Raw genomic sequence first — 16,964 nt, forward strand, 5'->3', positions numbered from 1 at the left:
TCTGCGTTTTTCCAGTTTCCCTGGATTCTGTCGGACTACACGTCAGAGGAGCTGGACCTCTCTGATCCTCAGGTGTTCCGGGACCTGTCGAAGCCAGTGGCCGTGCAAAACGAACGCAACGCTAAAGCAGTTAGAGAAAAGTAATCATCGGTCCAACATAGAGTCATCGTCTTGAAGATTTAGAAGTACTTGAGTTGTGAATTATTCATGTTTACCAGGTACGAAAGCTTCGAGGACCCAACAGGCACCATCGACAGATTCCACTACGGCACACACTACTCAAACGCGGCTGGCGTCATGCACTACTTGATCCGAGTGGAGCCCTTCACCTCCCTGCACATCCAGCTGCAGAGCGGGCGGTACGACGTCTGTCTTGCCTTCATTTTGTTCCTTCTTCTGAAGTTCCTGTAGGTCGGCACTTTAACGCTAGCATGCTAACTTGGTTCAGGTTTGACTGCGCTGACCGTCAGTTCCATTCAATCCCAGCGACGTGGCAGACCCTCATGGACAACCCCAACGACGTCAAGGAGCTCATCCCAGAGTTCTTCTACTTCCCAGAGTTTTTAGAGAACCTAAACGGTGAGTTTTGTCAGGTCAGCTGATGGTCACTAGCTATAGCTGAAACCGGAAATATTTTCACATGAATCCAGTGTCTTTTAATGGAATACTCATGAATGGAGTTAATTGATTAATCTGTTGTTCAACTGATAGATTGATTAATCAGCATTTAGATTAATCTGTTGTCAGTTTAATCTGCCATTAGAATTAACCGCTAGTAGATCACATTCACAGTGGAAGCCATGTTCATTCTTATGTTCCTTTAAATGATAAATGACCCGCACTTGTATAGCGCCTCTCAGGCCTAGTCCACACATAGCCGTTTTTTTTTTAAAACGAATATCCGCCCCTCCAAAAACTTGCATCCACACCACCTTGTTTTAAAAAAAAAACTCTGTCCACACGTACCCGGATAAATACGTTGTTAAGGACATGCCAGACCTGTAGGCGGCAGTACTTCCCCCGTTCTTAACCTCGTCCTTCGTCTGTGGTCTTCTGCAAGGAGCAGTAATTCCGCTTGCAAAAACAAACAAGCAAAAAGCGCTTGGACAATTGATAAAGCGAGCGCAGCTCTGAGGGCATCCATGCTGTCAGCTAGTGTAAACACAGGTCGCACACGTGATGTCAGCATTTTTTTGTCGCGGAAAGTGACGTTGCGGACCTTAAAACTCCGGTTTTGTCTGTCCACACGCAGACACCCAAAACGGAGAAAACGCAGATCTTCACTTTGGTCGGAGTTTTTAAAAAGATCTGTTTTCGTGTGAAAAAACTGTATTCGTGTGGATGACAGGCCAAAACGTAGAAAAATATCTACGTTTTGGCAGATCCCCGGCTACGTGTGGACAGGGCCTCAGAGTAAGGACTTCAAAGCGCTTTACACTACAGTGTATCATTCATCCATTCACACACACATTCACACACTGATGGTGATGAGCTACGATGTAGCCACAGCTGCCCTGGGGCGCACTGACAGAGGCGAGGCTGCCGAGCACAGGCGCCACCCGTCCCTCCGACCACCACCAGCAGGCATTGTGGGTTAAGTGTCGCCCAAGGACACAACAGTATCCTTTACTCCTCTTTTCTCAACGTATCTTCCCTCTTCTTCCTGATGCCTCCAGCCTTCGATCTGGGCCGCCTGCAGATCTCTAAGGAGAGGGTAAACGATGTGGTTCTACCCAAATGGGCCAAATCCCCTGAGGACTTCATCTACAAACACCGTAAAGCTCTGGTGAGGCCTGGCTTTAGCTCCAATGCTGTTAGGAGATTATTCTCACTAGACATAAAGTCTATAAAATACATTAAATGTTCTTTTTGTGTTCATACTGACCTGTTATTCTTCAAGAATTCTTTAATATTGTACCGTCTTTGATGCGTTTCCGACTCCAACAGGAGTCCGAGTACGTGTCAGCGCACCTCCATGAATGGATCGACCTAATCTTTGGTTACAAGCAGAGAGGGCCCGCCGCTGTGGAGGCGCTCAACGTCTTCTACTATTGCACTTACGAGGGTAACCAATCAACAGCTGCCTTGGTTGTGTCATGTTTGATGGTAGCTGTTTGTGAGCGATTTCAAAAGAAATCAAGTCTTAAAATAATGAGAACAAATATACCTTCATTTGGATGGATGAACTCTATGAGAACTGTGAACAGTAAGGGGAAAATGTTCCAACAAGACTGCTTTTTTGTTTTGAGTTGAACATTTCTTGATAAAACCTTTAACGATCACAAAACTTCGACTGAGTAAAACCCTTTCTAAAAATAAAAATTCTACCTTATAAACGGTTAAAACCATGAATGATGTTTCTACGGTAAAGTCTACCTCAGCTAGAGAGCTCCAAAGATGGTGTTCTTCTTGTTTCACCAAATCGTCATGTATGTGGAAGCTTTAGGAGTTTTTGCTTTTTGTTTTCAAAACCCGTAGATGTACTGCTTCCAAAAGTCCAACACACTTTTTATGATTGAGGGGTTTAGGTGTATTTTAGCGGGGTGTTTGATGAAGCTGTGGGAGTGGGGAATCAAAAATTGTGATGCAGACTGAAGACTAAAAAGAAATGACAAAGTAAAGCGGGGCATTTCCTTCCCCATATCTTAGTTATTAAATTTAAAGTGATTTGATATATTTACTATGAATATGTCTAAAGGGAACATTAAAAACACATAAATGCCATTGATTTGGTGCAAAATTACTCATTTTCAGTGGGTCCAATCAACAGACTACAGTCAAAGCCTATAGCCATACTGCTAACGTCTACCTCACGAGGAAATTTAAACCTCCTGTGACGTGACCCAAAGAACACCAAACCCAAATATGTTTTTTCTAGTTTTAAAAATAGGCAAACCAGCCAGTTTTTGTGTGATCCCATTGTACTTTTTAGCATCTCAGAAGTAACTTCAACATTATTGTGTAACATAATCACCATATCATCAGCATTGTGTAGTAATTTACATGTTTTGTCTATAAACTAAATCCGTAATATAACTTAAAAATGAAAGGGGTCCAAAAACCCTACCCTGGGGAACTCCGCAGATTTCCGCAGGTTTGAATTTACTTTAATCAATAATAATGATCTGTTTTCTGTCAGGTTTCAATGTAACCACTCAGTAGCTTCATTTCCTATTGGTTGATGGTAAAAGGCTTTATGCAGATCAGTCAGAACCAGAGTTTCAGCCATTGTGGCATCTGCGTTTACAGGAGCGGTGGACCTAGACGCCATCACTGATGAGAAAGAGCGTAAAGCTGTGGAAGGGATGATCAGTAACTTTGGTCAGACCCCCTGCCAGTTACTCAAGGTGGTGAAATGATATTTGATAACAGAATGTTTTATAAGTGAATGTGGCCTGTTGACTCCCATTGACCATGTGTTTGTGTTCAGGAGCCCCATCCAGTGCGTCTGTCCCAGGAGGAAGTGGAGAAGAGGAAGTCTAAGATGGACTCATGTCCTCTCAACATGTTTGAACAGCTCAGCGACCTCAAGTCCTTCTTTGTTGAGGTTAATTATCTTTAATTGTAATTGATCTGCTTTACCAGTCTAATTGAGTTATCTCATGAACACACTCCGTGCTTCTCCAGGGGATCAGTGACAACGTGCCGCTGGTCAAAGCCGTCGTGCCAAAGAATCAGTCTCGGTCCTTTATCACCCAGGGGAGTCCCGACACCATGGTGAGATTTGGCACCACCTTTCTCAGGGTAGCCGCGGGTCCTTAAAAAGTCTTAAAAAGTCTTAAATTTGCTTTTCCAAATTTAAGGCCTTAAAAATCCTTAAAAATGACAAATAATCATTAAATCCCGTTTCCAAAGGTCTTAAAATGACCAAAGACCCAATAAACAAAATTATTTTATTTCTATAAAATTTTCGTGAATTTCTAGTTAGTGTTCAGCTTTTTTTTGTGTATAATGTTGGCGTAAGCGGAACCGTACACATTCAGTTGGTTGTGAAAGGGGGCTATTTTTAGATGAGCACAGAAGCTGGTTAAGTTAGTGGGTGCTTGCACCATGGGGAAGTGCAAGTTTAATGGTAATTGGATGGCTAATCCCACGTTCTTGACGTGGTTAGCACCGGTTCCAGGCAATAGCTGGGAATTATAGCTTAATTTTAATTTTAAAAATAGCTTAAATTTGGTCAAAGTGGCCTTAAAAAAGGTCTTAAAAAGTCTTAAATTTGGCTCCCTTAAACCTGCAGATACCCTGCTTTCTACTAGAGACCCTATGAAAGATGAAATAAATGATGCAGTGATCTAATTTGTGCTGTTTCCAGGTAACCGTGAGCCAAAACTGCCTGATGGGGACTCATGGGTGGCTGCCTTACAACAAGAACATCTCCAACTACTTCACCTTTATTAAGGACCCCACGGTGTCCAACACTAAGTGAGAACAGTCTTCCTGCCAGGTTGTCTATTATAGGTCTGCTCTAGGCTGTTTGTCTGTTTTATGGACGTCCTTTGCCATATTGAAGCTTCACCGACTATACATCGATCTATCTGGTTCACTGCTCAGCTCTGCCACCTGCTGACACAAGCTGGTAACATTGGTCTGTTGAAAATGTGATCTCTGGATGTTTTAGGCTTGTCGTCCTTTCTTCCTGTAGAACCCAGCGCTTCCTGTCAGAGCCCTTCGCCCCCGGTGTGGACGTAACAGCAGGACTGTTTGTCGTCTCCCACGACGGGAAGTTGCTGTTCAGCGGCGGACACTGGGACAACAGTCTTCGTGTCACGTCGCTAGTCAAGGGCAGGACTGTGGGACAGCACATCAGACACATGGGTAAAGAAAAATAGTTTTTTACAAAAAGGAAGATGTGAAGAATAGACTCAAAGTTTTACTCTTGTTTTTTTTTTTTCTGCGTTTGTCTCTTCAGACATCGTGACCTGCTTAGCAACGGACCACTGTGGGATCCACCTGATCTCCGGCTCCAGAGACACAACCTGCATGGTGTGGCAGGTTCTGCAGCAGGTCCGAACAGCCGACCGTTCTTGTATCGGCTAAACTTCACGTGTTCTGGTGCAGCAGTGGGTTTAGTTCCTTTGTTTCCTGTGATTCTGAAGGGTGGAGCTCCTGTGGGTCTCTCCCCCAAACCTGTCCAGGTGTTGTACGGACACACAGACGAGGTGGTCAGCGTCGCCATCAGCACCGAGCTCGATATGGCCGTCTCTGGATCTCGAGTAAGAGATAAATCTTAAGGATATTTTGTTTAACTCCTGCTTGATAAAGAAGTGCTGTTTTTATTTAAACCTGCACTGACTTCCTGTTTGACTATTCAGGCTTCCATAGCAGCTCTTCTCTGCTTTTATGGCAGCATTTCCTGTGTTCTGTTCACGATCCAATCAGTGACGTAGAAAATCGTGAACTTTAAACCAACATCTTTAATTCAATTCAATTCAATTTTATTTATATAGCGCCAAATCACGACAAGAGTCATCTCAAGGCACTTCACATAATAATCATTCCAATTCAGGTCAGTTCATTAAGCCAATCAGAAAAAATGTTTCCTATATAAGGAACCCAGCAAATTGCATCGAGTCACTGATTAGTGTCAGTGACTTTACAGCAATCCTCATACTAAGCAAGCATGCAGCGACAGTGGAGAGGAAGACTCCCTTTTAACAGGAAGAAACCTCCAGAGAATCCTGGCTCAGTATAAGCAGCCATCCTCCACGACTCACTGGGGATCAAGAAGACGGAGCAGACACACACACACACACACACACACACACACACACACACACACACACACACACACACACACAGTAATGTGTCTATTGTTATATTGTGATTTCTTAGTAAATATTCTATTTGGTGAGAGATAAATTTTATTTTATTTATCCTAGTGAATCTATAATTAAACGGGTAAACTAGTATTAGCACATCCAACGTCAAGGAAAGCAAAAAGTTATTATCAGGAGAGAGAGAATGTATTAGTGGTTAGCAGCAGTATGCTAGACGATGGCCCCCTCCATGAGGCCACCACAGCTCAGCAGAACATCATTGTAGCTTCTTCTGGGGAGAAAAACACTTAGAGAGAAAATAAAGTTAACAGCTGAAATTGCAGAAAATAATACAGTTAAAGGGCAGATTGTAGAATAAAGCAGTAGAGTGTGAAAAGTGGTCAGCGTATCCTCCAGCAGTCTAAGCCTATAGCAGCATAACTACAGAGATAACTCTGGATAACCTAGCCTTTTAGATGGAGGCATGTTGGAGGCAGGGCAAGGGAGAGCCGTCTTTACCGACTGTACACTCCACCTCCCTCTACTCCCCCACTTGTCCAGATTTAGGCTAACATCAGATTTTAACCATAGGCCCTATCAATTAAAAATGTTTTAAGCCTGGTCTTAAAAGTAGACATGGTGTCTGCCTCACAGACTAAAGCTGGGAGCTGGTTCCACAGGAGAGGAGCCTGATAACTAAAAGATCTGCCTCCCATCCTAACTTAACTTTTCATCATGAATAGGCCAGCCTTTAAATATTTTAAGGTAGTCCTCATTAGTCCTTGTTGGACTCTAGTAGAACTCAGCCTCGTGTTCTCGGTGCTGCAGGACGGAACCGTGATCATCCACACGGTGCGTCGGGGTCAGTACATGCGATGCCTGCGACCGCCCTGCGACAGCTCCCTCCCGCTCTCCGTCCTCCACCTGGCTGTTTCCTGGGAGGGTCACCTGCTGGTCCACACGTGCCTGGAGGGCAAAGCCACCCTGAAGGTAAACATCTGCACCAACATCTGGAAAGATGGTTAGCTATCAGGAAGACTGAGAGGTTGTGTTTGTGCTTCAGGATAAAAACATGCTCCACCTTTACTCTGTGAACGGGAAGCACCTGTGCAGCGAAGCTCTGAAGGAGCAGCTGACCGACATGTGCGTTTCTGGGGAGTACGTGGTGGTCGGGAGCGAGCAAGGATACCTGTCCATCCGAGACCTCTACAGGTGAGCAAACGTCTGTCTGTGAAACAGCGGGCGCTTCTGTGATTAATCACTTCATTTTAGCAGGCCGGTTGGTGATTGGTCACCCACCATTAGCTGCACGTTTGCTGATTTATTGGGCAGATTTTTTATTTATCAGGTAGATTTTTGAAACTGATGTTTGTCTTTTCATTCAACCCAATTCCAAAGATTCATCAGGCAGATCTACACGTTTATCTGTCTGACTAGAACATTTATCAGGCTGATTATTACTTTTCAAGCTAATTCTTGACAATTTGTCAGAATTTTGTCTGTTTTTGCCAAATTTCTGGCAGTTTTTAAACAGTGATGTCACATTAAATATTCATTAAGGCAATTTTTGTTTTATTTGTTTAAGTTTTAGGAAACTTTTCCCTGTTTTGCATAATTTCTGCATGTGTGCATGGCTTATTTAGTCTATTTTCAGCATATTTTTGACAGTTAACTAGACCTTTAAAAGGATTTATTTAGTCAATTCTGAATGACTTGGGTCATTGTCAGCCCTGAGCAGCCTAAAGTAAGTTTATTTATAAAGTTTTTTTTATAGGAACTTTGAACACAAAGTGGAAAATATTTGATCCTAGCGATGGGTACCGAATTCTGTACTTTTTAAGGTACCGACCGAATTCCATAGTACCGACTGAGCACCGATTCACGTCATTTGAAACGGTGCCTCGTTTCGGTACCCGTCCTTCATAACGAGAACTTGCCTTGACAGCTGCGCATGCGCAAGTGCATTACGTCGTCGGTCGCTGCGAGCCAGTTGTAAACAGAGCAGCATGGTAGAAAGAACGCACGCTAAAGCTTGGGTCCACTTCACTAAATGTGATGGGTAACTGGGTGATGATGAAACCAGCGACAACGATCTAAGTGAGACATCCTCATCTTAATCTGCTCCGGTAGGTAAATAAAATGTTTAAGGCAAGGTTAGCTTGATTTGTTAGCTTCCGTTTCGCTAATGGTGCGTTCGCTTTCTCCTAGGAAGTCCGAATTTCCGACTAGAACATGAACGCACTCTAAAGTTTGGCTTCACTTTACTAAATGCGACGGGTGATTGGGTGAAGATGAAACCAGCGACAACGATCTAAGTGTGAGGTATCATCGTTTTAATCTGCTCCAGCAGCTAAATAAACTGTTTAAGATAACGTTAGCTTGATAAACTAGCTTCCATTGCCACCATTGTTATCAGCTAATGGTGCGTTCGCTTTCTCCTCGGAAATACTTCCCAGTAGGAAAAATCAAATGAAAAAAGACGGCAAAAGGAATGAAGATACACAGTAAATTTAGTTCACAGTAAAGATGTTTGCTTCAGTTTAATTATCAGCTTATAAAACTACAAGGACGATGTTAAAATACAAACAGTTGTATGTTATTTATCGTGATATTTATCAAATATGGTTATACGTATATTGAGAAAAATATATATTTAATTATAAAAGAGAATTAAAATATTAAACACTCAAAAGTATCTAAAATTGGTACCGTTAAGTACCGGTATCGATTCCTAGGTACCGGGAATTAGTACCGAATCGACTCAAATGTCAAAGGTACCCATCCCTATCCTTAATTAAACCAACTCAAATGCAGGGATTTACCACGTCGTTCAACAGTAACAACTAAACTTACTAATATTTTCATTAAACGTCTTCGGAGTTTCAGGTGTGACTCTTTTCCTGCTCCCTCCTGTGCAGCCTGTCCCTGAGCGCCGAGCCCATGGCCATGCGGGTGCCCGTTCGCTGCGTCTCCGTCACCAAGGAGCAGAGCCACGTGCTGGTGGGCCTGGAGGACGGCAAGCTGATCATCGTGGGCGTGGGCAAGCCGGCGGAGGTAAAGAACTCCCTACGGAATTACATCGCTCAGAGCCTGGAGGGGTCGCCGCTCATGTCCTCCCCGCTGCTCGCCCCGCTCCGAGCTCGCTCGCCAACGCGCCTGCTCCACCAGCGGGACCAGCTGCTGTTTAGTCCTGCCTCCAGCCCACAGAAACCCTAACACACACACACACACACACACACACACACACACACTGAGCAGAACCTAAACTGTTCTTACCTCATTCAAGAGTGTTTGTTTTAGTTTTGTGCTCTTTATAAAAAAAAAGAAGCTGTGAAACAAACTAACTAATGCTCCAGTAAGCCATAACAGACCATAATAATAAGAGTTAGTGCTAGTAGGCTGTAGTGTTGGGTATAAACTGGTCTATAAATGTAGAAATCATCAAGGTTTTTCCATCTTTTTTTGTTGAAATCACTCATGGATCATATCCTTCCTCCTTGTTTCTGCTGACTCTTCCTTCCCCCTTCTCCCTCATCTTCCTCGGCTCTTCCCAGATCACCCGGAAGCTGTGGGGCTCCTCCAGCAAGAAGCTGACTCAGATCTCAGCAGAGATGGAGTACAACACCCAAACCAACACCTGACCCTCCCTCCCCATCACCAAATTCTCATAATTTCATTGTCCCACGGGTTTGGATGTTGTAGATCAGTTCCTGCTTTGGTCCGACGGTGCTGGCGCTGTGGTGGCCAAATCCCAGCCTTTATCATTCCTGCAACATTCTTCACATCCACCTGCTTTTCTTTGATTACAATGTTCACGTGACCCTTTTTTATGATCGTGATTCTTGACCGATCGACTGCCTGAAGTCTCCCCGATTTATGCAGTTTAACTCCATTCATCAGAACAAACTCTGACTTTTCTGTTTGTTTATAGGAATAAACACAAGTTAGTGTTTTGTTTTTTTTTTGTTTTGTTTATTTATTCTGATAAATCCGCTCACATTTGCAGCTCTTGGTGTTTAACTTCGTTTCGTTCACACAGAAAGGACACTAACCTTCCGTCTGGAGAGAAAACCTCACCAGATGGTTTTAAGTTACTTGAATCCACGTTTTATTTATAAGGAGCTTGTTTGAAATCAATTATCTTCTCTTGTAGACTTCAGCATATTTAAACAAACTCGCGAAGGAGAGAGGAAATCCTCAAGGGCTTAACGAGATGTCAGTGTTAGTAGCAATACTTTGTCTCAGATTTCTATTTCCAGTCTTCCTGAATCTCAGCTTGGGGCATAAATCCACCCTTAAATATATATTTAAATCTTGTTTGTGCACATTGTGACTGATTATTTAATTTTTGTTTGTTTTTGTGCAGAATTAAGCAGTTGTGTCTGTTTTTTATGTTTCATACTACACGATTCTGTATTTATTTTTTTTTTATTTAAACGTCACAGCGAGACGATTGTCTTGAGAAGATTTCTGTGAAAGGTGCTTCAGATGTTTATTTTTTTTTTTTTTTATTTACCCATGTTTGACCTTAAAATAAAAGACCACTGTTTGAGTTCCTCCAACAACTACGACAAACGGAGTGCCTTTACCCCCAACGCTAAAGCTCGATTTTTACTAATTTCACCAAAAGCTGCATTCCATGCCCTCAAACCTCCACAGGAAGCAAGAAAATCGGACTTAAAACACAAACCCAAAAGTGTGTGTGTATGCGCGTCTTAGCTGCATCGTCCACCAAAACGGATGTGTGTATATCTGATTATTTATGAATACAGCAAATATAGTGTACAGCATGATTTTTATTTTGTCGTCCCTGTTTTGCACTTTCCAGGTACTTAAATTGTAACGTTGTTTTAACTTGCCTCTAATCTGTACAAACCTGCTTTGTATCCACACGAGGAAAATTACCATTAAAGTCTTGTTCTAAAATTTAAATGAGTGGATTGTTAAGTAAAGACTGAAAGAATGAAGACAACACAGGTACGATGCTGTGGTTTATTTGGATTAAGCAAAAATGATCATAAAGATGTTTTCCTGGGGGTGCAGTTCATGTCCGGTGTCTCTGGTTTTCACGCAGCGACGGGATACGAGCAGATGGACGCTCGCTTTAGCTCGCAGTCGGCAGCAGTCCACCAGCTCTCATCTGGAAAAGTGAGTAGGGACGGGTTCAGGTAGGACTCAGACATGGTTGTTTTGTCATCTATAACTCGTGTGGTGTTCAAGATGGTTTTTAAAATGGAGGTGAAGGTTAGCAAGAGTGTGTGTGCTAATCAACTTCAAGGCACCTTCAAGGAAACATTTTCAAGATGTTCCAGAATGTTCTCAACAAACATGAAGAATTACTACATCTTGCAACGTTTTTCAACTGGGATTTCAATCAAAACGTAACGACCAGTTTTGGTTAGCTTCCAGCATTTTTTATTTAAGCGATCTGCATTTTCAAATTTCTTAAAACCCACATCTTGTGAACAGCTGAGAGTACCTGTAAGAACTCTGATGGCGTTTGCACGCTGATTCTTTAGTTAGTTTCCCCATTCCTGATTTTCTACTCTACTCAGATTTGGAGAAAACTCATTAAAAAGAATACATTGAAGCCCCGCCCTTTTTTGGAGCCCTTCAAACTTTTTACAGCAGAAACATAATTTAAAGTTTAAACGGGTCATAGAACGTTAGACTTCACGTGACTGAACCGGTATTTTGATATGAAATTTATTTACTAGAATATTCAGCTGAGTGCTCCAATTTTTCACAGGATTACTTTGCGTTTTTTTCTGGCTCCCTTAACCCCTTGTAGACTATTACTGCAAGTTTGTATCAACCCACATATGAGCTTAAAGCACCCATATGGAGTATCAAGATTTTAGCCTAGTGAACTAGACCAAATTCTTGCTATTCAAAGTTCTGTCTAGCACCGCTCCATTGGGACCTCTGCAGCCCCAGCAGCATTCTGTCTGGCCAATCACAGCTCTCTTGAGGGGTTTCAAGCACATAGAGAGCTGTAATTGGTCCATAATGGTGGGCCAATCATAGTACTCTATCTGCTTTGTGAACCAATCACAGCGCTTTATCTGCTTTGTTGGCCAATCAGGGCCCTCTGTTCATCTGATGGGCGGGACAGAGTGGAACAAGATAGCGACAGCTCGTTTGAAATGGATTTTACATCAATTTTGGACTATTTGGACTTGGGCTTTATTAGAATCAGGAGCAGAAAGATGTTTTTAAGTTCTTTTTTTTTTTTTTTTTTTTTAGAAAAAAGGATGTATTTTTGCCTTCTCCAACAGCGGACTGCCTTGTTTACCGACGTCCGTTGCGGTGAGTACGTCACGTTCATTGTCCAGTAGCACGCCACGATGGTTGACCGAGGGCTGTCAATGGAGCTTGCCAGGCTTTCAGGATTTGTCTGTTCATTAAAAACCTGCCATATTCATGTCTACTGCCCTCTGGTGGGCGAGCAAAAGGTGACAAGGGCCAATTTAATCAGTTTATTACTGTTTTGTTGTAATATATATATATAAAAAATAAAACTGATTATTACGTGTTTCTCAACATTAGTAGTTTTAAATAATATATTTTTTAAATTATAGTTTAATATTTCAGGCATTAAAGGTTTGCTTTCAGAAGGTATATAAATACCTTGGTGATCCTAATGAGCCACTGGTAGTAGTTTGAACATTTCTTGGTTCCACATGATGAAATTTTGTTAGATTGTTACAAAATTAAGTACAGGTAACCAACTTACTATTGGCCTTTACAGAAGAAAGCTGATGTATGTTGGAATTGTCTTCTGGAATTTTCTAGTTTGTAGTTATTATGCTGTTTCTTCATCCTTTTTACACATATGGTGAAGACATAGTGAGTGCATCACGTACCGATCTTAAACATCTCAACGCAGACCGGTTTGTCGGCACGAACGTTGGGATGGCCCGGCATCCAGTCAGTGTAACTCCACTCTGACCCGTCAACCCACGAGGCCTGCTGGTTCTGTGGTGTACAACATTAATTATGACTTTCTCTAAAGAGGTAAATCTGACATTTTAGTGAGATTTAACAAAACAAGTCTGCTAAACCTGTTATTTGTTAAACATAATTACAACTGATGTTTTCACACACACACACACACACGTATGTTCTGGTGTTTTCTGGCATTTGCTTGTGACAAAACGGAAAGTATGCAACAGTTTGAAACAATAGTTCAAAGATCAATGTTCTACCAAGGTAAGGATAATATAATCTGTCTCTTTGATAACGTATCTGATGGCATTCTCCTTGGCCTCCTTGTTGGGCTACAGACAGTACAGGAAATGCCTGTGTGCTTCAGTCTAAAAGCCCTTGAATTTCCTCAGATTTGATCATTTGGACATTTGGAACCAGAAGAAAGGGCGGACCTTTCCTTTGCTACTGTCATTGTTCATATTTAGAAAAAAATGTTAAAGGGAATTTACAAATAAAAAGAACAACACTTGCCCTGATTGTGGCTCCCAACCAGGTCAACACAGGGTTATTCTGGCCACCTTTGGTCACCAGAGAAACCAGATGGGAATGCAGGTCGCCACTTGTTACTGATGCAAGCTCAGCATTTGGGGCAAGGTTTCTACACAAATCCTGAGTAACCACAGAAATGTAAATTCAGTTTCAATAAGTCAGTCAATTAAAGCAAACTGTATATATGGTAAATATATGCTTCATAAAATAGAAGGTCTAACCTGGGCATCTTTGAAGGCCAGCAGCATGGGATTGAACTCATAGCATTTTGTATTGATGATCTCCCCTTTACAGGCCACTGGCTGTGTTTGGACTTTGGCATTAGATGGTTCAGTTCCCTGTCTGAAACCTTCTGGGATGGACATTTTTGGTTCAGTTCCCTGTCTGAAACCAACCAGGATGGACAACTTTGGTTCAGTTCCCTGTCTGAAACCCTCTGGGATGGACATTTTTGGTTCAGTTCCCTGTCTGAAACCCTCTGGGATGGACATTTTTGGTTCAGTTCCTTGTCTGAAACCAACCGGGATGGACAACTTTGGTTCTGTTCCCTGTCTGAAACTCTCTGGGATGGACATTTTTGGTTCAGTTCCCTGTCTGAAACCAACCAGGATGGACAACTTTGGTTCAGTTCCCTGTCTGAAACCCTCTGGGATGGACATTTTTGGTTCAGTTCCCTGTCTGAAACCAAGTGGGACAGAAAATGTTGATTCTGTTCCCTGTCTGAAATTAACTGGAATTGACATTTTAGGTTCAGTTCCCTGTCGGAAATCAACTGAAAGGGGAATTTTTGTTTCAGTTCCCTGTCTGAATCCTACTCGGATGGATGCCTTTGGTTCAGTTCCCTGTCTGAATCCTACTCGGATGGATGCCTTTGGTTCAGTTCCCTGTCTGAAACCAACTGGGATGGATGGCTTTGGTTCCGTTCCCTGTCTGAAACCAGCTGGGATGGATGCCTTTGGTTCAGTTCCCTGTCTGAATCCTACTGGGATGGACATTTTGGGTTCAGTTCCCTGTCTGAATCCTACTGGGATGGATGCCTTTGGTTCAGTTCCCTGTCTGAATCCTACTGGGATGGACATTTTGGGTTCAGTTCCCTGTCTGAATCCTACTGGGATGGATGCCTTTGGTTCAGTTCCCTGTCTGAATCCTACTGGGATGGACATTTTGGGTTCAGTTCCCTGTCTAAAACCTTCTGGAAGATGATGATTTGGAGGTTTCTCTATGCGAACCCATCCTTCACCCTTCCTCTGGGCTGGAACATCATCAGAAACTAAAAAACATGAAGAACTTGGTTACAAGGTTTTATCCAGCTGATACATTATTGGGTCCAATAAAAACACAAGGCTGCAAGCTTTAAGAACTGTAAGCCAATACATTTAAAAAATAAGCATGTACTATCTCATGGCAGGTCATACAATAGTTGAAGAAGAATTTTATTTATTTCTTTTTTATTTAGCGCCTTTCAAGACAAAAATCACTAGGTGGTTCCAAGTTCTGGGCAAACGTAACTGCTTTGATGTTTGTCCCCTAAGGTCACTTTAAAAGTACAATTAAATAAACCACCAGATCAATCAAAGTGTGAAGGATCTTCTAATGAGGATCGATATCTCTAAAGGTTTACGAGCGACATTATCATATGGAGTAGTTTAAATATCAGAGTCTGATCAAGAGGTATTGACTTTTGGATAGACAACCATTCTAAGTAATAAAGCTTGTACAATTAAATATTTGGGTACTTTGTTGAAAGAGTTTGCATCTACAACATTTTTGGATTCATCAAACTGAACAAAATAGTTTTTTGGGAGTTTTCTCAACTCACCCACTTTCCTGTCCATCTCGCTGATGTGCTCCTTCACCAGACCAGTGTTCAGGTCAACAAGGAATCTTCTGGAGGGCTCCGTACCTTGCCGGAAGCCATCAGAAACAGATTCACGAACGTGTCCAATGTCCCGTACTGAGCCATCTGGGAGCTGGTAGGTTGAAGAGGCCTGTCTTGGGACAGGCAGAGCCTGGAGGCCTGTGATGGGATTGTAGTCTATTTTAGATGAATGATTGTTTAACAGGTACAGTCGCACAACCTGTGTTTTAAGGTAGGAGAGCTTCAAAAGCACCTAACCCTTTTCCATTTGTGTTTACCTACTTTTTTCTTGTTTGTTGTTTTCTGATTTAGAATCAATTTTTTTTTCATCTTCGATGAGAGTCGATCAGAAGAGCTCTTACCAAGTAAACAATCCAGAAGTGTTTGACTGTTGGTGTCAATAATTAACTACTGTGTCAAATTCAAACACAGACACCTTTTCTTTAATCTGTGATGGCCAAAGTTGGTTTTCCGCAAAGTCATAAAAGAGATGAGTGGCTTTGATCATGTTTGCCACAACTAGTTTGTTACCTAGGAAACAACCCAACAATGCAAAATCAATTTGGACATATAATTACAAATCCCATTTCACCCAATTGTTTTTTTTTTATATAGATGTGTGATTTGTTCATTTGTTGAATCTAAACCTGAAATAACGAACAAATGTAAACCTGGTATGTGCTATAGAAGATCGTAAAAGTAAAGAATCGCATCATCTGGAAATTCGATCATCTACTAGATCTAAAGCTTGAGTCAAGCACTCACCACTACGCTGAATCAATCAATCAAACACGCTGAGTCAATCAGTCAATCAATCAAACGCCAGCTGGAATGTAAGATCTCCTTACCTGACAGCGCCAGGAACAGCAGCAATGACTTAAACATCCTGTAACGTCAACAAAAGCAACTGTTTCAACAGGATTTCACTCTTCTTATGCACAAACTCATCACTCATTAACAAGCTTGTTGATAATATTTGAATGTGTTGGTGTCTCCATTTGCTTACCTCTGGCCGCAGTGATGAACTCTGAGCAGCTCTCAGTGGAAAGTTTGCCCATTAATAAGTCCTGACTGTGGCCATAAATCCCATTTTGATAAGATTATTTTCTGATATCATGTGACCTTTGCCTGAGAGTGTTTGATAGCGGTTGGAACACAATGCTTGTGTACAGTTACTGCAGTTAATAAAGTGTTGGCTGTGGAACGCTGACATTTGACCTAAATTCCTCAAAAAGGCAGGGTTTCATTTCCAAACTTTCATACTGTACACATCCGCTTTTCCAGGTTGTGGAAAAAATGGTAAAGGTGAATGGCACTCAGTTTAATAGAGGGAAGCTCAATAAATATTTGTGAACAGGGTAGAGGAGGGAATTCTAACAACTCCGAAGGCCATTAAAAGGTTAATGCATATAAACATTAATTATACTTTCATCCTTTAAGTATCAAACGATGTAAACCTTCATTGAATGAAGTGTGCATATGTTTAGCTTCATCTGCTGCACATTAGTAAATACTCCCTGCATGATTGAGAGTTTGAGACATTGTTGTGGAGTAGTCAAGGATAAAGGCCACGCATGTAACCCGTTCCTGATATGAACTCACAACAAGCTGATTACAAACAGTTCAAAAGTTCAAGGCTGATTTCTGACGTCTGTTCTTCTCTGCCTCTTTTTAGTGGCGTCTGATAGGGTCCAGCTCGGACTTCCATTCCTTAAGCAACACATTCAGACATACTCTATAAACGTGTTAGTGGCCAAATACAACACAAAAAGAACTAAAAGCTTCCCAATTCCCGACTAACACTGTTTGACTACGAGCGTAATGACGTAAACACTACCTCACACTCTGATTGGGTAATTCACACACGCACG

At 42.0% G+C, this 16,964-nt stretch overlaps 2 protein-coding genes across 4 annotated transcripts in view; one reads left to right on the top strand and one right to left on the bottom strand.

Moving 5' to 3' along the window:
• The window catches only part of nbeal1 (neurobeachin-like 1), a 70,864-nt gene extending 61,244 nt beyond the window's left edge, over positions 1–9,620 (top strand). For 2 of the 3 annotated variants that reach the window (XM_054743189.2, XM_054743191.2), the window contains 15 exons: positions 16–140; positions 219–359; positions 449–579; positions 1,677–1,786; positions 1,948–2,065; positions 3,250–3,347; positions 3,431–3,547; positions 3,628–3,717; positions 4,313–4,422; positions 4,643–4,815; positions 4,910–5,004; positions 5,097–5,213; positions 6,585–6,746; positions 6,820–6,968; positions 8,675–9,115. In XM_054743189.2, coding sequence (XP_054599164.2) covers positions 16–140; positions 219–359; positions 449–579; positions 1,677–1,786; positions 1,948–2,065; positions 3,250–3,347; positions 3,431–3,547; positions 3,628–3,717; positions 4,313–4,422; positions 4,643–4,815; positions 4,910–5,004; positions 5,097–5,213; positions 6,585–6,746; positions 6,820–6,968; positions 8,675–8,972 — 2,034 coding nt within the window. In that variant the 3' untranslated portion in view covers positions 8,973–9,115. Of the gene's footprint in view, positions 1–15; positions 141–218; positions 360–448; positions 580–1,676; positions 1,787–1,947; positions 2,066–3,249; positions 3,348–3,430; positions 3,548–3,627; positions 3,718–4,312; positions 4,423–4,642; positions 4,816–4,909; positions 5,005–5,096; positions 5,214–6,584; positions 6,747–6,819; positions 6,969–8,674; positions 9,116–9,310 lie in introns of those variants that run through there. The other variant, XM_054743190.2, reaches the window with a different exon arrangement.
• Positions 9,621–10,734: 1,114 nt separating this feature from the next.
• On the bottom strand, positions 10,735–16,211 carry LOC107381011 (uncharacterized). Its single transcript, XM_015952462.3, has 7 exons — positions 16,100–16,211; positions 15,942–15,979; positions 15,055–15,252; positions 13,457–14,505; positions 13,218–13,355; positions 12,623–12,734; positions 10,735–10,896 (listed from the first exon to the last, which is right to left on the bottom strand). Exons 2-7 carry the CDS (start codon positions 15,976–15,978, stop codon positions 10,823–10,825), a joined length of 1,608 nt encoding a protein of 535 aa, XP_015807948.3. The 5' UTR covers position 15,979; positions 16,100–16,211; the 3' UTR covers positions 10,735–10,822.
• Positions 16,212–16,964: the final 753 nt, after the last annotated feature.

This window comes from Nothobranchius furzeri, chromosome 14 (genome assembly GCF_043380555.1).
Source record: "Nothobranchius furzeri strain GRZ-AD chromosome 14, NfurGRZ-RIMD1, whole genome shotgun sequence".
Taxonomy (NCBI): Eukaryota; Metazoa; Chordata; class Actinopteri; order Cyprinodontiformes; family Nothobranchiidae; genus Nothobranchius; species Nothobranchius furzeri.